The sequence below is a fragment of the Podarcis erhardii genome (assembly GCF_964252035.2).
Source record: "Podarcis erhardii genome assembly, chromosome: 6".
In the NCBI taxonomy this organism is placed as follows: Eukaryota; Metazoa; Chordata; class Lepidosauria; order Squamata; family Lacertidae; genus Podarcis; species Podarcis erhardii.
In genome coordinates, this window is record NC_138510.1 from 38332045 (window position 1) to 38354673 (window position 22629).

The 22629-nt window shown below is 41.4% G+C and overlaps 2 protein-coding genes and 2 long non-coding RNA genes across 5 annotated transcripts in view; 1 reads left to right on the forward strand and 3 right to left on the reverse strand.

The window, feature by feature from the left end:
* TRAF3IP3 (TRAF3 interacting protein 3) overlaps window positions 1–663 on the reverse strand; it is a 29335-nt gene extending 28672 nt beyond the window's left edge. Inside the window, 1 exon segment of the mRNA XM_081864978.1 lies at window positions 630–663. Within this exon segment, the coding sequence (XP_081721104.1) occupies window positions 630–648 (19 nt within the window). The 5' untranslated portion in view covers window positions 649–663.
* Window positions 1–22629, forward strand: part of LOC309343490 — a 25521-nt gene continuing 2892 nt past the window's right edge. Inside the window, exons 1-3 of one of the 2 annotated variants that reach the window (XR_014157305.1) lie at window positions 1–307; window positions 4141–4204; window positions 6837–8373. This is a non-coding gene — a long non-coding RNA (uncharacterized lncRNA). Of the gene's footprint in view, window positions 308–4140; window positions 4205–6836; window positions 8374–22629 lie in introns of those variants that run through there. The other variant, XR_014157304.1, reaches the window with a different exon arrangement.
* LOC309343483 overlaps window positions 7214–22629 on the reverse strand; it is a 22992-nt gene continuing 7576 nt past the window's right edge. Inside the window, exon 2 of the long non-coding RNA XR_014157296.1 lies at window positions 7214–8015. This is a non-coding gene — a long non-coding RNA (uncharacterized lncRNA). The remainder of the gene's footprint in view (window positions 8016–22629) is intronic.
* HSD11B1 (hydroxysteroid 11-beta dehydrogenase 1) overlaps window positions 7214–22629 on the reverse strand; it is a 17257-nt gene continuing 1841 nt past the window's right edge. Inside the window, exons 3-6 of the mRNA XM_081865041.1 lie at window positions 19195–19306; window positions 15134–15319; window positions 13798–13941; window positions 7214–10578 (exon numbers count right to left, since the gene is read on the reverse strand). Of these exons, the coding sequence (XP_081721167.1) occupies window positions 10361–10578; window positions 13798–13941; window positions 15134–15319; window positions 19195–19306 (660 nt within the window). The 3' untranslated portion in view covers window positions 7214–10360. The remainder of the gene's footprint in view (window positions 10579–13797; window positions 13942–15133; window positions 15320–19194; window positions 19307–22629) is intronic.

The window sequence follows — 22629 nt, forward strand, 5'->3', positions numbered from 1 at the left end:
ATTCACAAAATGTTTAGGGGTATGCGTCCCCCTGCATCCCCCCAGGAAAAAAGCACTGGTGTGAGGTGAACATTATTTTAGGGGTTTACTTCCATCTTGCATTGGCTTTTTGGTTGTGATTATGATTGCTAGCATTCCTAGGTCAGGAGCATCCCAGAACCTGAGATTTCAGGGCCCAACCCTGAGGCGGCCCCTGATGGTGTCATAATGGTGAGCCCTAGAGATGGAGATTAATTGGGAGACGGGAGCAGAGGTGGGCTGACACCTCAGAGCATCAATACTGTCATTTGCAGCCAGGCCCTGCCAGGTTGAATATTATTATTAGTAGTAGTAGTAGTAGTACTCTTGCGCTGCACCTGGAGACTCTTCAGGTCAGACTTGATTGTCTAGCAACCCTAGTGACTGCACACATAGCAATTACAAAGCTAATAAAAACAACAACAACCACTTGTGGATATAAAATACCCTAGATAATCTACAACATTACACGATATAGCTTTATAGGCTAAAAATCAAACAAAAGCCCAAATGAGCAGAGGACTTTGCAAGCTTAAGAGCAGCACCATCTATTCTTAAAGGCAGATTTTTTCCCCCTAAGAGAAAGACAACTTCAAAAATACTTTATCCACCTTTTTGAAACAACACCATTAGCCCACATATATATAGACTTGCAGTTTCAGAACGTATGAATCATCTGCTTCCCTTAACATGCAACCAGGAAGTAGAGACAAAATGCTGCGGCAATGTGTGGAGGGATAGGTTGTGTCACACCATAGCAGCACAACTGGTTAATGACTGTGGGTGAAGTAAGAGCACTTGCAGAGTGTGACAGAGCTAGCCACAGGCCTCTCTGCTGCTGCACTTCAAGCAGACTGTGCTTTATTTAGCAGATGTTTTAAGAAACTGACAAATTTCCCAGCGTTAAGCACTTGGTAAATTGCCCATCTTCATTCCCTCATTGCTTGCCAGTCCAAAGGTCATCTCAAATACAGCTGCAACACGTGGCTAATAAGTATGGTAAACGCATTATTAGTAAGTATCCCATTTACCTGAATGGATAATTTATTAGAAATTATTTGGTATGTATTCCACCTTTGTTCATTTTTTATTTATTATCTAATAGGCAGGTTGGTCACTGTTATTTTTGTTTTCATACATTGTATGTAATGTATTTAATTTTATTATTAGCTGACGAAGATTCATCTTTGAAACAGATGACTTAATCTGGAAACACTGTTCTGCTTGTTTGCTGTTCATTATTGAATTCTACATACCCAGCACTACAATACTGTTGGACAATATCTGTTGAAAGGCATTCTGCCTGCGTCATGGTGTTCCCTGACAGCAATTTATTACGTTGACTATTTCTTGTTTATGGATTTATATATACATTATATAATGATGTTTATGATTTGTAACTTTTGGGTTATATTCTAACTGCTACTAAAAATACATTTACCATACTTATTAGCCATGTGTTGTGGCTGTATTTGAGCAGATTATTCTGTATTGCAACACAGGGGTTTTGTTTTAGTCCAAAGGTCAGTGCATATTGGATGCCAGGCACAGCATGTATACCCACTGAAGCTCCAGGGCCAAACTACACTTTGAGAATGGATTTCCCGAGGCATGGATTTTCTCTTTTAAACAACCCCCAGTCTCTTCTTCTCTAATAGGACTGGAGAAATAATGCTGGGGAAGTAGTTTTTTGTAAACCTTCCCTCCCACTGTTTCCCAACCTCAGCTGCTCCCTCCTCAAGCTGCTGTTTTCTCTGCTGAGGAAAAAGACAGAGGCACCCACAGTGCATGCTGGAATGTGTACTTTGCTGAACTAATATTATTCAAAGCAAGCTTCACTCTCTGGATTTAGAAAAGACATGATTGCTGCCCACCAAAGAAGACAGCTGCCACACATTTCACATACTGGATCCAATATCCCAGACCCTCCAAGTGTCCCTATTTTCCAGGGATGTCCCTGATTTAGAGAAGCCGCCCTGGTTTCTGATTTGATCCTGGAATGTCCCACTTTTCCATAGGACGTTCCTATTTTCAGTGGCGAAAGGTTGGAGGGTATGGTAGGATGTCCCTATTTTCATTGGTGAAATGTATGGAATTATCTGACCCCCAAGCCTTCTGAAGGCAATCCTGTATAGGGAAATTTTTTTTTTACTGTTTTTATTATGTTTTTATATATGTTGGAAGCTGCCCAGAGTGGCTGAGAGAACCCAGTAAGTAAAATAATCATTATGAAATGGGATGTCCCTATTTTCACTGGAGAAAGGTTGGAGGGTATGTTATTCAGGCCACTTCTGGTAGGAGCCAGTGAAATTAGGAAAATTCTATGATGAATGTATGTGTGATTATGCATGTGTGATCTCAAAAAGCAAAGGCCCTCCTCCCTATTATGTACGGTATCTCCTGTTTTGATGTGCAATGCAGTTTCTGTTTAAAAATAAGTATATGGTTGACTTCATTTTCAGTCTTTCTCTTGTGAAAGTATTTCCTTCTTAGATGGGAATAGTCTCTTAAAAACAATTGAAAGAGTTAACACAAAGGGTGGATAATTTATACATGACTTGAAACATTCATCTAGCCAACCACAGAAATGCAGGCTCACAGGATGACTTTCAAATGAATCATCTTTCTCAAAGTATGAGAAGTGTACAACAATTTTTCCATTTAGTGCTTAGGGAGATAGAGAGATAGAGAGATAGATAGATAGATAGAGAGAGAGATAGATAGATAGATAGATAGATGCTTTTTTAATGTCCTTTTTGAATAACCAGAAACATGGGAGATAGTTAGGCCCTGAGTACCGTATTTTTCGCTCTATTGGACGCACCGGATCATAGGACGCACTGGACCATAGGAGGGGGAGAACAAGAAATATTTTTTTTCCCCCTGTTCTCCCCCTCTAAAACAAGGTGCATTCTGTGCGTTCAAGGTGCGTTCACCCGAAGCCTCCAGAGGCTTCCCGCTGGGCTCTGGAGGCTTTGGGTTCCTTTCAACCTGCTCTTTGGGGCTGCTCCGCCTCCCCGCTGTCCCCCAAGCTTGTGGGGCTGGTGGTGGGGAAATATTGGGATATGTGCCCGAGCCTGGGATATGTGCACTGACCCCTCTCGCTCTCCAGGCTTCAGCGAAAGCCTGCATTCGCTCCATAGGACGCACACACATTTCCCCTTCATTTTTGGAGGGGGAAAAGTGCATCCTATAGAGCGAAAAATACGGTAGGTACCAAGCACATATTAAGTGGTTGGATAGCTCACCAGTCTAAACCCATCTTCAGTCCTTTAGTACCTGACTGTTATCTCACGTTTTATGACAACCTGAAATTATCAGGATCGGTATTGCTGGAATGATCTAAAAGGAAGACTGTAGTGCAGAAGAAGCGCCCTTCGGATATTATTGGACTCCAACTCCCATCATGCCCTGCCAGCATGGCCAGTGTTCACAGATGATGGGAGTTGTAGTACAGCAGTATCTGGAGGGCATTACATTGGCTAGACTTGCTGAGGGCTATGCTGTTCATGTACAGAACCCTACTGGCTACCTTGCTGTAGCACAAAGCTTTCTAATCTTTTCATGTTGGCAACAAACTTTTTAGACATGCATAATTTCGTGACATGGTAATTCAGTTTTATTAGCAAACCGGAAGTTAAACTGACCCCTTTCCAGCCCCAGGAGAAGTGCAGGGAGCATTCGTGCGACACACCTACATACTGCAGCCGACACGCTAATGTGTCGTCACACACAGTTTGGAAAGCTCTGCTGTAGTGTAAACTCGATCCAATATATATTATCAATCCCTATTTCCCAGTTTAGCACTGCAGGAAATCTGCCTCTGGTGCAGTGAGAAACTGGAGACAGATTGCACCTAGCAAAATTCATCGTGCTTGGAACTCGAATCTGCCTAGGGTCTGTACCAAAACCTTTGCTGCTTATTGCTAGTCCAATGAGATAACATGAAGAATAGCAAGATTAGTGAAAAAAGATTGTATCAAGGAGCCACAATAAGCAATATGTTTTGCCTTTTTAATTTTTATTTGGTAGGATTCCTTTTACTTGTATTCTTCATAGCCTTTTTGTCAAAAACCATTCAGGAATTTGTTCTTCATTTTCAACTCTTTCTCCCACTCACAGCCTGAGCACCTATCTTCTTCTTATACTGGACAATGTCGTTGGCCTACTGGATAGCCTTATAAAGGTAAATTGATTAATAATAATACTATTAATAATAATTTATACCCCGCCCATCCTATTATTATAGGATATAATAAAGTATTAATTTAAATAACAGAAAGCTGCAAAAGCTGAACAAGTATCTGTCCTTGCTGGCCAGCTTCTTATCCACAACTCTTTGTTATGACACGAGGCAGCCAATTGGTGGGAACGTGTTCCATAAGTTGTTCATTAATTGCCACCACATTTGATGTTCACAAATGATTAGATAAAATGGTTGAAATAAGCAATTCAGGTTTCGTCTCCCTGCCACTAAAATTTAATTGTTCATTTTTCTGCACGCACACACAATATATTCACATTTGCATTTGCCACATGGTTGTTAGACAGGCTGTCCTCTTTCTAAAAAATTCTGTCTGAATTGAATTCCATTTACTTTCTAGTATTGCAACACTGTACTAAAGCTCCTGCTTGAGGGCATACAGTAAATAGGTTTGTTTTGCAATTTCCTTGCTTTTTTCTTGCATTCAGATTGTCTTTGCACATCTCCCCCCCGCCCATCATCTGATTTTTCTGTGTTTTTTTATGAGCCAAATGCCAGGGCTGGACCAAGACATTTTGCTGTTTGAGGCAAAGTACAGGATGCTCTTCCCTGAGCATTCCAAGCCTAGAAGCTTGGCAGCTAAATCTTTATTCAACTTGGGTGATGGAACAGTGATACAGTTCAGAGAGGCAAAGGCATGCCATGTAGCAAACACAGCTCTGTCCTCCAACAGAGGGGAATGGCCAGGCTTGTCTTAGGAGGAACAACCAAGGGCTGCTGCTGCCGTCCCCCAGTATCTGCTACCTGAGGCAGGTGCATCTCATTTCCTACTGGTGGGGGGTTGCCCTGCAAAATTCTCAGGTGAGATATCCTGAATGCGATATGTTACATTATTATTATTAACATTATCATCATCGTTAAATTAAATTTGTATACCACCCTATACCCGCAGGTCTAGTTATTTAGCTGACACATTTTTTCATCTTCATTCTCTCTGGTTCCATGCCACCTTTTCCCTCCTCTATTTTCTGCCGTGTCCAGTTTAGATTGAAAGGCAGCATGAAAAGCTGCTATTTCTGCTTGCTTGAAGAAATAATGAAAGCTATGTGCTGTAAGTGTTTGACTGTCATAAAGGCAGGGAGGGGGAGAAAAGTATGGTGATCACCATCTCACTCCCTCTTAATGCCCACTACCACTGCAGTCATAGTTTGTTTGGTTTTTCCTGATAATTCCTTTTAAAAAGTGGAAGGTTCAGACATATCATGTAATTTTATACTAAAAATAACCAGTTCTTTATTTTCAAAATCAATCCATTTTAAAGTCTAAAACTAGATAATATTTTAAACAAGGATTTTGAAGCCCATTCAGCCTGGCATATGATTACTTCTGTACCCCAAAAAACTTATGCAACAGGTTCCCCCCCCCCCCCGAGAGCTTAGGAACTACCTACCTTCTCCAGATGCCATTACTTTATTTTGTAGCTGCTTGGAAAAAACCTTAGATTCAAACCAGACTATGAAGATGAGAAGTACTCTCTTTATTCAACCCACAACACTGGGCACACTGCTGAGGCCTTTTAATCACATTATTGGTTTCCTTCTTCCAGTCTTGGCCGAAGTATTTGCTTTGGATGAACACAGATGCCCTTTATCTTTCCCTTGCAGACATGGCCGCATACACACCAGTTTAATTAGGGGAAGCAATGCCTGTTCATGTTATGGCTGCACGTTGTCAATTGTGTTGTCAGAGGCTCAAAGCAAAACGTTCCTTTTTGTAGATTGCGTTTGCTTTCTATAATCAACAAACAGAAATGGAAGGTCATTATGAACAAGGGAAGTCCTTACCTTTGCTTTTCCATGGTGGGCCCGAGTGAACTCGACAAGATCCGAGAAGCCTGGCTCTTCACTTGCCAAGGCACAAACGAGAAGATGCCCGTTTAGCTATCAAGTACTAACATGCTGCAACTGTCATTTTCATCCGGACGGCTTCACTTTGCTGCTCCGTTAAAAAAAGCAAAAAAACAAAACAGGAACTATAAGCCACAACACTTTACCCTAGTTCCTCTCTTTCTCTGTCTCTCATTCTGGCTTACTCTGATATGACAAGGGAGGAGACAGGAAGCCCACAACTCTGCAAGCAGGTTCATGGTATAATAGTTTGACCTCATTGTGGTTGGGCAGTCAATGTATTTCTTTCACTATCGTTGGGACTGCAGCAACCGTTCTTTGCTGAATTTCTGTTATCAGTTTTGGCGCCTTGAGCCTGTACTTCGTTCCAAGGGACTGTGGTTTGCACCCTGGAACCGAGTCAACCATGATATAATGGCATCAGCCATGATACCTTTTGGATTAAGAAATCCTTGATTTGAGAAGAAATTAATGTTCATCCATTCTCAAGCATTGTGACAGTCAAGCTTTTAAGGTGGCAGTAGAATAGTGGTTTCTTTTGTGAGCTTTCAACCAGGAAGTCCTCCATCATTCTGACTTCTGCCAACAATTCAATTTTTTTAAAAAAGATGTGCCCTTAGACTAGTCACTGTGGCCCATTGACCCATCCTGTATCTAGTGAGCCGCAATTAATACAGCAGAATTTACTTCTTCCTCTTCCTCTGCAGGTTGTTGGCAACACTGAAGATGGTGTCTGTGTTATGCCAAATTCTAGCTTGTTTGTTTAAATATTTATCCCACCTTTACTTACAAACACTCCCACAATTGCTAATGCTAAAAAGAACAGTAATGAAATCAAGACAACAACAAAAAAAATAAATTTAAAAAACCCAGATGAAATATAAATCACGACCATTGGTGCAAAAATTGAAGCCATAGCAGCAGATTATAAAAAATATTAACTAAGATTGGTTTTAAAGGCTTGGGGAAATAAATAGGCCTTTGGTGCAGAAAGGATATAAGAGCAGATGCTTTGCGAACTGTCCCGAGGAAAGTCAATAACTAGGATGTCACAACTGAGAGAAAAAAATAGCACAGACAACTGTTTTAGTAGATATTATTTTAATGTATGCCCTTAGTTAGAAGGCACTTTCCTTGGTGTACAATCCTACACTAGTAGGTTGTGAGAAGTAGGACAAGCATCTCACAGTCACAGAAGAGCCCAGTTCCCTCCATTGCATAATCCCATCAGTTTAATTGAAAAATTACTTGGGGACCGATTTGCAAGTTCACACCAACCAGTTCACTGTTTAAAGCAATATTCACCCGATGGATCCCATTATGTTACCTGTCATTCTTCCTACTATAAAAACACAATACTGATACTGAAAGAGAGGGTGAAGTCTACTGAAAACAAAGTCTAAGTCCAGTCATGAACACTGGAAAATGAACTCTAGAGGCAGAGCTTAGAAATGGCTGGCAAGAGTGGCAAACAAACAAGGTGATAACATTAGTATTGTAGTATTGTAAATATTAGTACTGTAAAATTTGGGGTGCTCTAAAATGAAGTGAGTCTTGATTTGATGGCATAAATAGGTGATATGGGAGTAGGAATGGGTGAAGATGTTAATCTGGTTTCTCTTGGCTTCTAATTTTCCAGTTTTCAGCTCAGTTCTTTACACTTCCAAGTCAATTTGCATTTTTTCAAAATAAGTCCTCATGAAAATTCATCAACATTTGTGTGTGAATTTTGCTTAATATAGGGCTTATCCACGCCTACCCTTTGCCCTGCTCTTTCCAGGCACAGGCCCGCACTTAAAAGCTCTGTCTCTGAGCAGAGTTTTTGCTAGGAATGCTCCGAAACAAACAAACAAAACAACTTCTGCTAATATAATGCAATTTTGTATCTTATTTTCACCAATAGATGTATTGTTATTCAGACTTTACCCTACTATGTGCATTTTTGTACACATTACTTAGCTGGAGAACTGCACCACAAAATTTGGAAAGTGTGAATTTTGAAGCATGGTTGTGTTTTAGTTTGCAAATGATTTCAGAGAGTGAGAATCGGGTAAGTTTGGCTAATCAAGTTTCTCCTCAATGCCTGTACAGCAGACAGGAAAATTTCCCAGGTTGCCACCAAATTGAGGTTTTATTTGTTTTGATGGTGTCAGAAGGCAACGTATGCCTCTCACCTCTGACCTCACCAATAAGACAAACCATAGTTGTACAGCTTCAAACTTGTATTGTTTTTACTGTGCCGGGGGACAACAGAACAAACACTTTCATTTTCTAGGCCTTCCCTTCTTCTTTAAAATCCTTCACATTTTGCCATGAACCCATGCATCAATCCCCTTTGCACTGATTCATCTGGCTCTGTGTTCATCTGGGCTCAAATAGCAAGCTTTGCCCAACAATTTGTCTTCATTTCTCCGCAGTCTCAGTTGGAGAAGCTTAAAATAATTTTGTTTCCTGATGAGCAAAGCTTTCAGGTTGCAAGTCTAACAATTTGCCTAAGCTAAGCCTTTGATACAATAAAATGAGAAGAGCTGTGTTTTCAGTACAGCTCATTTCTCATGCTGAGCTTTTAGGAGAAATGGGACAGAACAAAAACTGCTGGATGCCTAATATTTCTGAGAATCAAAAAACTGTGCTCTTTCCCCTTATGGTTCCTGGACTTCACAGTGAGGGTTACAATCTTTCTGAATGAGAGATAATCAAAGGCAAAACACCTTGAAATTAGGGGTAAATTAAGCAGCATTGCATTTTCTTTTCAAATATAATCAAGTAATACTTTAAGAAGCAATGTCAGTCTTTGAATGAGATATTGGTCATTCAGGGGACAGAAACCGGGATTCCATAGGAATTACTTCATTTGAATCTCTGAATAGGAAGCCTATTTGCTGGGACAAGAATACTCTGAAATAAGGTGCATTTCCTAATAATGATATTTACTCTCTGGAGAGGAGAGGATAGCTTGAGATCAAGATGCCATGTGGCTATTTAACAACGGTTAGAGACAAATCTAGACAAAGATAAATCATAGTAACATCAGGAACATTGCCAACCTAATGAACAGTGGCTAAAATAAGTAGGGCTCAAATACAGGAATCCCTACTGGGAGGGCATTCCAGAGTGGTGGGGGCTGTGGGACAAATAGAGTATTTTCTCATATTTACAGTTAGGTTTTCCTGAATAATGCTGAACTGTGGTGTAACTTGCTTCTCCCCCTTCAAATAAACCACCAACAAGATTATATAACAGTAGTTTTAAAAGTATACAATTCTTACGCAGAAGCAATATATTAAAGCACAGCATGGTTTCAAGAGCTGCCATGCCCTAGTTTCAGCTGGCTGGCATGTGTTCAGATCAATGTGTCGCCTGTGAATCTAATCCACCAGATGGGGGAGCCATTGGATGCACAAAAAACATTGCTTAAAAGGCCATAAATACAAAACCACCCCTTAATATAGTCAGTAGCATAATAGCTATGTTATAACTTTAAAGATCAGGTTTTAAAAATGAAATAATGTCTTTTTTCTGGAGAGAGGAGGGAAAGCAATATAAAGACATATTTACATATAGCTTTAATTTTACGTCTCCTTGTACCCATTCTGGGCAGCTAGAGCTAAAATTTTGGAGACAATTTCTTGCAAGAAATCAACTTTATATTTCCCTGACACTTTTTTTTACAACATTTTCAAATATGGATTTAGGTAGTTCAGTGTTTCTCTGTTGGTTTATTTTTTAAAGTGCAAAACCTCATGGGATGTATCAATCGTCGTTTCTCAACTGACAACAAGGCTTCCATAAATGATATAGTAAGGAAATCAATTTCCTTCTTCTAATCCCCATGCCTCCCTAAATCTACTCTGAAGGGTCTCACAGCAGATTGGGAGGGGGAATGCAGATTGGGAGGGGGTGCTGTCATAAAAAGCCCTCCCTTCCCTCCTCTGTCAATGGAAGATTTACAGTCAGTTGAGTGACATCTTTGGATACAGACCTATAACTTTACCTTTTTATCAGCAAAACTAGCTCTGTCAAAAATGAACCCCAAAGACTTCAAATTTTCACATTTGATTTTTGTATGTGGGTGCCAAATCTGAAATTTGGGCAGAGCTTTATTTCCAAGTACACTAAGTTCTCAGTGCTCTTAAGTTCTAGGTGCTATTATATTTATTTATACCCCGCCTTTTTCCCTGACAGGGACTCAATGTGGCTAATATATAAAATAAGAAAAGCTAAAGAGCAGTTAATCTTTCAGTTTTTCAACGTTATAATTCCTCTGAATGATATAATCCAGGAGATTTGGAGCCCAGTCCCGGATCAATAAAGGGATTCTTGTAGATAAATATTCATAATAAATCTCCCTTTGGCGCAGGGCTCCTCCCTTAATGATTTCCAATGCACATTCCTCCTTTGGTGCTGCAGAGATCTGGACCACTCCAGAAATTGCTTTCATGGCCGTTTCTAAGGGAAGAAAAGGAGCTCGAGTTAAGTAGGTACCCTCTGTTCAAGAAGTCAGTCAACAAGTGCCTACTGGGCAGAGTGAATTATACCCAGGGATCAGCAACCTTTTTCAGCCGTGGGCTGGTCCACCATCCCTCAGACCATGTGGTGGGCAGGACTATATTTTGGGGGGGGAGGGAGGGGGGAAATGAATGAATTCCTATGCCCCACAAATAACCCAGAGATGCATTTTAAATAAAAGGACACATTCTACTCATGTAAAAACACACTGATTCCTGGACCATCCGCGGGCCGGATTGAGAAGGCGATTGGGCCACATCCAACCTTAGATTGTCTACCCCTGCTTATACCTGTCTACTCAGAAGTAAACCCCATTAGGTTTAATGGGGCTCAGCCTCAGATAAATGTGTAAAGGATTGCAGTCTAGTGGAGCTGATAAGAAACTTTGCCTGGTTTTGTTTCCACTAAATACAGTGGTACCTTGGGTTACATACGCTTCAGGTTACATACACTTCAGGTTACAGACTCCGTTAACCCAGAAATATTGCTTCAGGTTAAGAACTTTGCTTCAGGATGAGAACAGAAATTGTGCTCCGGCGGCACGGCAGCAGCAGGAGCCCCCATTAGCTAAAGTGGTGCTTCAGGTTAAGTACAGACCTCCGGAACGAATTAAGTACTTAACCTGAGGTACAGGACAAAATTGAAGCTTTCTTTGATAGGCCGAATTGCTGCTATTAAGATGAATGTATTGCCAAAAATGTTGTTTTTGTTTCAAACATTACAGATTGTGGATAAAACGGAGTGCTTCCGGAAGTGGCAGAAAGATATATCTAAATTTGTCTGGCAGGGCAAAAAGCCCAGAATTAAGTTTAAGATATTAACAGATGCGAAAGAAAGAGGGGGCTTTGCCCTGCCAGACTTAAAGTTGTACTATGAAGCCGCAGCTTTCTGCTGGCTAAAAGATTGGCTACTTCTCGAAGACACTGACGTACTGGACCTGGAAGGTTTTAACAATGCTTTTGGTTGGCATGCATACTTATGGTATGACAAAGTTAAGATCAATAAGGCCTTTAAGAACCATATTGTCAGGAAAGCAGTGTTTAATGTCTGGACAAAATATAAAGACTTATTGGAAAATAAAACTCCAAGGTGGCTTTCACCTCTGGAGGCTAAGGCCCGAAAAAGACCCAATATGGAGGCCAAATGGCCAAAATATTGGGAAATATTAGAAAAAGATGGAGACAATTGGAAATTGCAGAGTTTGGAGAAAATGAAGGATAAGGTGCGAGACTGGTTACATTATGCTCAGATTAAAGAAGTTTTTAAAAATGACAAAAAGTTAGGGTTCCAGGTGGAGAAATCGAAGTTAGAAACAGAATTGTTAGAACCAAAGACCAAGGTACTATCTAGAATGTATAACTTGCTGCTAAAATGGAATACACAAGACGAAATGGTTAAATCGGCTATGATAAAATGGGCACAGGACATTGGGCATAACATTATGTTTGAGGACTGGGAAAGGTTGTGGACCACTGGGCTGAACTTCACCGCATGTAATGCTCTGAAGGAAAATGTAATGAAAATGATATATAGATGGTACATGACCCCAGTTAAACTTGCCAAAATATACCATTCGTCTGATAATAAATGTTGGAAATGCAGAGAAAATGAAGGAACATTCTTTCACCTCTGGTGGACATGCCCTAAGGTGAAGGCCTTCTGGGAAATGATATATAATGAGCTGAAAAAGGTATTTAAGTATACCTTCACAAAGAAACCAGAGGCCTTCCTTCTGGGTATTGTCGGCCAGAAGGTGTTAAAGAAGGATCGAACATTTTTTATGTATGCAACAACGGCAGCAAGGATTCTTATTGCAAAAAACTGGAAAACTCAAGATCTACCCACACTGGAAGAGTGGCAGATGCAGCTGATGGACTATATGCAACTGGCCGAGATGACCGGCAGAATCCGTGATCTGGGAGAAGAGAAGATGGAGGAAGACTGGGAGAAATTTAAGATGTATCTACAAAAACATTGTAATTTGGTTGAATGTTAAGAAGGATGCTGGATTATAAAAAATTGGCCACCACTAAACTAGATTTAAATTTGATGATAAGTGAGACTAAAGAAAATATAAAAAATTTTTGGAAGAAGTGCTAGATTATATCTGAATGAGTGGACATGAGATTGTAAACAAGTTGATAATTTGTTTGGAAAAATTTTTTAACGATGTAAATGGGAGCGGGAGACGTGAGGGAGTCCAAAGAAGTGTTGAAATTGTTGTAAAAGAAGTAAGATTGTTTATTATGTGTGCATTTATATTTAAAAACCTTAATAAATATTTATATATATATATATAAAATAAGTACTTAACCTGAGGTACCACTGTAGTGCATCACTGAATTTCCAAGTGTGTGGGGGTGGTATGTGAGAATAGACGATTTCAGAGGAATTCAGATGACTAATTGCAGTGGCAGTTTCCACATCAGGAGTGTACCGTAGATCATATTTGGTACTGCCTTCATAGGATGAAACATTACAGCTTGTGGTGGTTGCCATCCGGTCATGGTTTTGCCCAAGTGGATCCCTACAACTTGTGCATTAGACAAGTGATTTGTTAGAAATTCTTACATGTGCTGGCTGTTTCCAATGGTAACTCTTGTGTCTTTGTGCCGTTGCATGTGCAAGTGTGTGTTTATGTAAAAGGGTCTCTATGTAAAAGGAAGTCGAAGAAGCTCACATGGTTTGGAAGGAAGGAAAGCTCACAGTCAATTCCAGACCTAGAAATGTACCGTTAAACATTGCCCTCTTCTCTTCAGCACTGTTCCTTCTCTTCTAAATAATATATGATATATAGAGAAGAACTGATGCAAATGGAGGCTTTCTACTGATGCAAATGGAGGCTTTTGAGTTAGAAATAACACTTCATTATTAATGCAAAAGTTTGCATATTCACTTCAGAAGCAATTTGCACGCCTTATCGATTGGCTTCACTGTCCAAACATAATTTATGGGCAAGCCCTACTTGAGAAGACGTTTCTTGGCAATTTCATGGCATTACAATCTATGGTGTTTTAGATTAGAAAAAAGGCAATAAACAAACGATCCATATTTACGTTCACGTTGTTGAAGTTGAGATCTGAAGGATTTTGAGCACAGCACAAACCTGCCAATGAAAGCCAGGTCCTTATAGTCAGGTTTCAAAATGTTAAATTGTACCTGTATCGATGAGTCCAAGGACGCAGAGTGTGATGGAAACGTTGGTGTTCTTCATGGCAAATTCTTGCCTCAAGGAGCTGAAAAACCCATCCAGGGCAAATTTTGTTGCAGAATAGTAAACAGTGAATGGGAATGCAACTTTGCCTGCAAATACAGTATAGCAATAGTACAGTCATGGGTGAATTCCACTTTAATCCTGCAGGTGGCAAAGTAAAACCAGCATTGCTTGCATCTCTGTGAGAGATATTTTTCCCCTTCCTGCTTCCATTTGTTTACTTATTATTTTGTTTATAAAATGTTTCCAAGTTATGTAAGCACTCAGAAACTTGAACTTATGGCATAACTGGACCTTGTAAGAATTTTTTAAAAGATATTGCATATCTTTCAAAGCTCTCAAGATGAACTGTTTCTCCCTCCCCACCCCCTCTATAGGGCTGTTTTGTATATTAGCAGTTATATGCAACTCTGATTATAGCCTGTGAAATTTTAAAGCAGAACAGAAACTCTCTGATAGAAATGCAATGAAGAATTGTACAGAACCACACTTAATAAAAGCACAAGGCTGCCGGACTGTGACCCAGAGATCCTGTCAAATGCTTAGGGCACAAGTGGAGAAAGTTTAGTCCTCCAGAGGTTGCTGGACTACAACTCCCATCATCCCTGTCCCTTAGCCATCCTGACCGGGACCTAAGGTTGATGGGAGTTGTAGTCTAGCAACACCTGGAGGACTATAGAGTCCCGTCCCCTGTGCTAGGGTAAAGCTGCTATGAGGATTATTATGAATATATGAAATTCAATTGAGATACCAATAGTAGAACACTTGAATGCCGTTCCCTGAGCAGTGGCAGGAGACATTCAAAAATTAGCCCCTGGCCTGTCTCACAAGCAGAGAGAGAGGTGAAGGGACTAGAAGCCATCCTTGCAGAAGTGCCAATGGAAGAATTGAGTAGACCCATCCATATAATTGACACCGGGTTTGTTTTGCACCCTACAAAGGAGAACAGTCACCAGAATCACTGTTATGGAAAATTCCTTAGCCTTGCTATTGCTTAACAAGGTGAGCAGCTCAGAGATGGTTTTTTTCATTAATGGGAGCATTTCAGGTAAGAAAACACATTAAAGATGTGAGTTGATCACCACAAGTGATCTTTTTTGGAGTTGGCTGAGGGTGTGCACAATTGGAAGCTGCAACCAGCTGAGTGTGCAGTCATATATGTTCGCAGTCATCAACATGCACAGCTATCATAGCAGGAAAATCAGAAATGTTTTAAGGAGCTCTAAGGCTCTGAGGGCTGAGAGTTGAGAGCTACTTCACACAAATGCTGTTTGTACTCACCTGCCAAGGATGAAACCACTACGATGCTTCCTCCGCTGTTCTTAAGCATGGGAAGAGCTGCAACTGTCATGGTCACGTAGCTTAAGAAATTGATATTCAGGACCTTTTGCATATACGCAACATCACTATTGAAATAGCTTAAGAAGGCAGGGCTAACATGATTCAGAATAAGCATATCTAGACCTCCTAAAAACAGAAAAGGGTTGTTAGAATTGTTTGTCTTGATCAGCTATCCTAGCAATGCTGTTTAATTTCTAAAAGAAGAGATACTTGAATGCCTGGTTCCGACCCATGTGTCTGCATAACTTGAGGTGCCTAACTGAAGGACTCAGCTGTGTCACTGCCGTTTTTTCCTGCGTTTGGTCCAGTTTCTGGACTCAGCTTGTGCTTGCAACAGGCTTGTTATCTCAAGGAAACAATGTTAGAATGACAACCCTGAAGCAATGATTCACATTTTCCTGGGTGTGATCTAGCTCTGATCTGCAGCAGAGGTAAGGCTGGGCAAGGTTTTCTATCAGGCCATCTATATTTCAGTGAGTTATGATGCTCCGTACAAGCCTGTGCCTGATTCAGGGCATATAAGGCTGTTAACACTTCACACTGGAGCCAAACTCTTCAGGTAGATTTGGAGTACTTCCAGTTGTGTGCTTCTAGCTAGGGAGGTCCATGGTTCAGTTCCCAGTGTGTCAGCCATGCAATCATGTCACAAAAGCTTTTGCAAAATGGTTTGGTGAGTGTGAGCAACTGGGGTCGTACTGGGCCAGAAGGCTCCACATTCCTGATTCACAGAGAGTTGCTGCCCATGAGAATAAAAAACAGAGCTTAAAGCTTTGGAAAGCTTTAAGAGCACTTAATAGCATAGCAGAACTCAGACTAGCTTTCTCTATCAGGTTAATGAGAGATGCTTATACTACTATGGTAGTGGCCATTTTGGAACTGAAGATTTCAGTAGTGGCCATTTTGGAACTGAAGATTTCAGGACATCTTTTCTTTGATTAAGTACTTCACCAAAGCCACAGCATAGTAGTATGTGTTAATTAGCTAAATATTAGGCATAAAAGGGCATTTTTAACAAAAACAGGGGAGTAAGTAGTCTAGTGTTCCACCAAGGAGTTCTGTTGGAACACATTATTATGATTTGGAGTCAGGGTGAGCATTGCGGTGACCAAGGTTGTGAATGATACCAAATTACGGTATTCAGCATAGTGAAAATCCAAGTGGACTGTGAGGAGCAGGTTTAGAAGAATCTCTTCAAATTGAGTGAATGTGTGAGATTCAGGTTGCTTCCAAACTTGCCTTTCCCCTGGAATATTTTATTCATTCATATATTACAGGGAATACAGATAAGCACTGCATTCCAGTGTTTTGTCCGTTATCCTCCCATGCTTTTACAGGGATGATTTTGGGATTCTTCTTTTCTCTACTCGTAATACACAGCACTTCCACACAGGGCCTTAATATTCTAACGATGTTGGTAACAGGTTTTATTTTCCTTAGAAAGGATGCACTTAGATTAAATAGAGGAGAACAGGCTGGCAATGGTGCCAATGTGGATGCTGTGAAAAATCTGCAGCTACAGGGAGTGCTCATCCCACAATAAACACCTCCTGGAAGCACCTGCGCCAGTGTGGGCAGACATACAGCAGGAGTGAGTTGCGAGGCACTTGATGGCAGGGTTGAGTTTCCTGCATTGCTCTGACCCACTAAACTTTCCACTATTAATTTCTGGAATTTGTTGCTACAAGATGTAGTGATGAATGATCACCAACTTGGACAGCTTTAAAAGGTGACCAAACAATCCATTATGGAGGATAAGGCTATCAATTTATGATGGCTGTGTAGAAGCTCCAGGTTCTGTGGCAGTCTACCACTGAATATTGATTGATAAGATCATGAGTGGGAGAGGGCTATTATCTTCATGTCCTGCGTATGAGCTCCCTATGGGTATCTGGTGTGGAGAGAGTCTCTTCCTTTAAATTCCTGGGAGTTTACCTTAGGGAAGACCTCACTTGGAAAAACAATATAACTCAGGTGGTTAGGAAGGCCCAACAGAGACTCGATTTTCTCAGGGTCTTGCAAAAGAACAATGTTAAACAACAGCTGATGACCTCCTTCTACTGGTCCACAATAGAAAGTGTCCTCTCATATTGTATCACAGTGTGGTACGTTGGCTTGACAGCCACGGACACAAAGTCTTTACAGAGGGTGGTGAACACAGCACATGATATCATGGGCTGTCCCCTGAGCCCGCTAGATGACATTGCAAGGGATCGTTGCCTTAGGAGAGCAAGAAAAATTCTCAGGGACGATTCACACCCCAGCCAGCACCTGTTTAATCTTCTACCTTCGGGTAGGAGATATAGAAGTATAATCTATGAGCACCTAGAAAGGAATGTGAGCACCTAGAAAGGAATGCTGTGATCACCAATAGTCAGCATGGATTTCTGAAAAATAAGTCATGTCAAACTAACCTGATCTCGTTTTTTGACAGAATTACAAGCCTGGTAGATGAAGGGAACGCAGTGGATGTAGCCTACCTTGATTTCAGCAAGGCATTTGACAAGGTGCCCCATGATATTCTTGTAAAGAAGCTGGTAAAATGCGGTCTTGACTATGCTACCACTCAGTGGATTTGTAACTGGCTGACTGACCGAACCCAAAGGGTGCTCATCAATGGTTCCTCTTCATCCTGGAGAAGAGTGACTAGTGGGGTGCCACAGGGTTCTGTCTTGGGCCCAGTCTTATTCAACATCTTTATCAACGACTTGGATGATGAACTCAAGGGCATCCTGATCAAATTTGCGGATGACACCAAACTGGGAGGGGTGGCTAACACCCCAGAGGACAGGATCACACTTCAAAACGACCTTGACAGATTAGAGAACTGGGCCAAAACAAACAAGATGAATTTTAATAGGGAGAAATGTAAAGTATTGCACTTGGGCAAAAAAAATGAGAGGCACAAATACAAGATGGGTGACACCTGGCTTGAGAGCAGTACATGTGAAAAAGGATCTAGGAGTCTTGGTTGACCACAAACTTGACATGAGCCAACAGTGTGACGCGGCAGCTAAAAAAGCCAATGCAATTCTGGGCTGCATCAATAGGAGTATTGCATCTAGATCAAGGGAAGTAATAGTGCCACTGTATTCTGCTCTGGTCAGACCTCACCTGGAGTACTGTGTCCAGTTCTGGGCACCACAGTACAAGAAGGACACTGACAAACTGGAACGTGTCCAGAGGTGGGCAACCAAAATGGTCAAAGGCCTGGAAACGGCTAAGGGAGCTGGGCATGTTTAGCCTGGAGAAGAGGAGGTTAAGGGGTGATATGATAGCCATGTTCAAATATATAAGAGGATGTCACATAGAGGAGGGAAAAAGGTTGTTTTCTGCTGCTCCAGAGAAGCGGACACGGAGCAATGGTTCCAAACTACAAGAAAGAAGATTCCACCTAAACATTAGGAAGAACTTCCTGACAGTAAGAGCTGTTGGACAGTGGAATTTGCTGCCAAGGAGTGTGGTGGAGTCTCCTTCTTTGGAGGTCTTTAAGCAGAGGCTTGACAACCATATGTCAGGAGTGCTCTGATGGTGTTTCCTGCTTCGCAGGGGGTTGGACTTGATGGCCCTTGTGGTCTCTTCCAACTCTATGATTCTATGATTCTATGATTCTATATAATCAGTCATATCAACAGGCTAAAAAACAGTTTCTATCCATGGGCTGTTAGGCTGCTGAATGGAAAATAATATAGTGCAACTGACATTCAGGGTTGGTGTGTTGTGTGACAAGCACACAGACTGCAATGAGATTGAGTGTTTGTCGGGGGGGCGGGGAGGCTCGGTTAATTTCATTGTACACAGGTTGTACATTGACAATAAAGGTATTATTTTTTATTTTTTATTTTTTATTTTTTATTTTTTATTTTTTATTTATTATTATTATTATTATTATTATTATTATTATTATTATTGGTTGACCACTGTGGCAAACAGGACCCAGGACTTGATGGGCTTTTGGTCTAATCCAGCACAGCACTTCTGATGTCCTTATAAAGTAAGCATACCCCACAATTCCTCTGCTTTCTTCACCACAGACTGAGCGAATGCCATGTCTTCCATGCTGCCATTTATGTAGCTGGCAGATGCTGCCCCCAGCTCCAAGCACTGAGCAACCACCTGAAACAAAGAGGAAAGGAGAATTCTGGAGGCTCGTTGCCCTTTCAGCCCCTTTTGCATCCCAGCAAATTAAATTCCTATGCTATGCAGCATTGCAAGGAAACAGCTGGCTAGTTCAGCTTACCAGAATACTCTGAGCACAACATTTTTTCGGGGGTGGGGTGGAGGCTGTGTGCTTAAAGGGTCAGCATTATTAGTGGGGAATTTCCAATGGAAAAAGCAGCTTCCAGCTGCTGAGTTTCCAGTTGCAAGAACACCGAATTTCTCATTTGTAAAAATCAAAGTTTCTCATTTGTAAAAATCAAAAGTTTCCAGCTGCAAGAACACCGAATTTCTCATTTGTAAAAATCAAAATGAAGCAAAATGGGCTTGAACATTCTTAAAATGAACTTGCAAATTCTGGGTATGGGCTCTGGCTTTAGAATTTTATCCCTTACTGGTGTCACTGCAACAGCTGCTGTCACAGCCATGTCAGGCTTCTAGCTTGCTTTTACAAATGTATTGGAAGTCCTAAAAATGTGTCTGTAATCATGACCATATTTAGTATTGAGCAAGAGCTGCATTTTAAAGTCTGCAACAATATTCAGGAGACCATTGGATTTTCTATAATCAGGGCAGGTGGAATATCCTCTTCATTATTCCAGTTTGACAGACTTAATTGTAAGTGTCACTGGCTCTCTAGTACCTAGTTTTTGCATTCTTCTTTACAATATAACAAATAATTTAAATATAAAGGCTATTAAAATCTAAACAAAGGTGATGCATAAGTATGTACTAAGCATAGAGTGCTGGCGTAGTTGCAGTAGTTAACCCTATCATAGGCTTTGTTACTTTTTCTGTTAAGTAATTCAGTCAGTGTACAAAGATAAAGATCCCTAGCTTGGACCCACTTCTGCCAAAACTTGCTAGGCTGAAAGTCTGGTGCAGGGTTTCCCAGACTTGGGTCTCTAGCTGTTTTTTGAACTACAATTCCCATCATCCACGACCACTGGTCCTGCTAGTGAGGGATGATGGGAGTTGTAGTTGAACAACAGCTGGGGTAGTCAATGTGCTGCCCCCAACAGATGTTGTTGGCTACAGATCCCATCATCCAATGTTCAAGGATGATGGATGTTCAAGGATGATCTGGAGGGCTCCATGCTGGCTGTCCCTGATGGAGACAGTGCTGAGCTAGATGGACCAGTGGCAACTTCCTGTGTTCCCATGAGTGGCTGGAGGAAAGGCAGTGCACCCATGCCAGAAAGAAGCAAGCTCAACACTAGACATGCAGATGCATGCATGCAAGTGGGCACACCAGCTTCAAGGCAGAAGCCACATCAATGAAGGAATCACTCCACCCCTCACCAGCCCTTCTTCCTTGACTTTGCAGTGAGTGATGGAGCATGTTGGGCGCTGCTGGCAAAGAGGTTTCCCCCCTCCTGTGCTGCAAGACTGGCTGTACCAACACTATCCTAACAGCTCCAAGCAGGCATTGGCTCAGTGCTAATGCACAGATTACACTGGCAAAAGGTCCCAGGCTTAACCCCCTGCGTCCTTGGTGGTTAAATCCCCCTGTAAACAGTTGTTCTAGCGCAACTGGGGTTTGGGGAAAATATAGCTACTTGTGGAGCATAAGGGTCCAAGGACTGATATTGCTGGATGTTGTTAAACTTAATGTGTCTCAAGAAGGGATAGATTAATGCAGGCATAGACAAACTCAGCCCTCCAAATGTTTTGGGACTACAACTCCCATCATCCCTGACTACTGGTCCTGTTAGCTAGGGATGATGGGAGTTGTAGTCCCAAAACATCTGGAGGGCTGAGTTTGCCTACGTCTGGATTAATGGCAAAGGCAACCAACCAAGAAGCAGGCCAATAGGCATTCCCATCCCGCTCTAACATGCAATCACAGGACCTCAGATTTTTAGAATTCTTTGAAATGATGGCAGTGTCTGATTGTTCGCCAACTCCATGTCCCATTTCTGGCTTGACAATCTTGCAAAAGGGCATGTTGTTAATCTCCTAACTCTGAAATCAGAAGGGTTTGGTGAAGTCATTTACACTATGGTGCCTTAACTTTAAAGTACTGCTTCTTGCCTGCCATGTCCCAGAATTGTATAATGGCATTGCCAATGCCCTGTTCTCTACTCAGACAGTGCAATTTCATCAGCTTGGCTTAGTGGCCAGAAGCGAAGCAGAGGCAATGCCCACAGCTCTGTGTGATCATGGCAGGATGAGCCCGAATGCTCTAAAATGTTGGGAGAAAATCCTTGAAAAGATATTAGGCGATGTTGCATACAAATATGTGTATGTCGGGAGCAATGTGAACAATTCAGGTTAGGAGGGGCAGGCCTTAGGGCTGCACAGCTTCCAGTCTCATTGTGAATTTGTTGTATAAAACACAAATAAAGTTGTGGCCCTTAATGAACCTAATACACACTGCCTCTTCTTGCCTGGCTAAGGGTGCAAATAGGAACAAATGGAGTTGAGTTCCAGCATTTCAAGTCGCTGTGTGGGTTGCTATTGTCTATTGTCTATAAAACCTCCTGGGTTGTTTCTTTTTCCACTCTAGGGCAATAATCTTCCCACATCTGTGCTTCTCACACTGCTGTTTGTCATTATTGACATGCATGGTGACCCTTGGGTGGTTTTTCCTAGTGCTGTGTACTGAACTCTCTGTTCTTCAGGTTCTGAAAAAGTATTCTTCCATTGCAGAAGAGACTTCCACCGTCCCGCCTCTTTCTCACTTTAGGATTTAGAATTTGAGTGGATGAGGGGTCAGGCTTATCTTATCACTGCAAAGTGGCTGTGGGTGCGTCTTGTGTTTTTCTTTCCATGAAATGTTTCTCCAGAGCTCCACAGTCTTCCCAGCAGCCTGCACTTCCTGATCTGGTAAAGGCCCATGGGGGGATGTTACTGCATGATTTTTTCCCCTGAGTTTGAATTGAAACATAGGAAGCCAGGAGGGCTTGCTGCCAAGGCACAGAGAACAGTGTGATCACTGATTTGGTGTTTTTTTGTTTTGTTTTTTGAAGGAAGTCCTTTAAAAATCATTTTTCAATGGTTTCTTTAAAAGGAAAAAATAAAATTAAAACCCTTTACTTTTCAAACAACAACAGACAATAGCTGCCAGGAGCCTCCCCGCTTTCCCATGCTTACAGAAAAGTGCAGCCAAGGACATCATGGCTTTTTCAGGAAATGCAGGCACCCAGGAATGCTGCAGAGTACAGACCACTGGAGAGAGGATTTGCAGATTGAAAGGGAAAAAATGCTCAGAAACATCCCATAACCAACCTGAAAGTAATGTAAGCACAAGAAAAGGCCTGCATGCAACCCACCAGGAA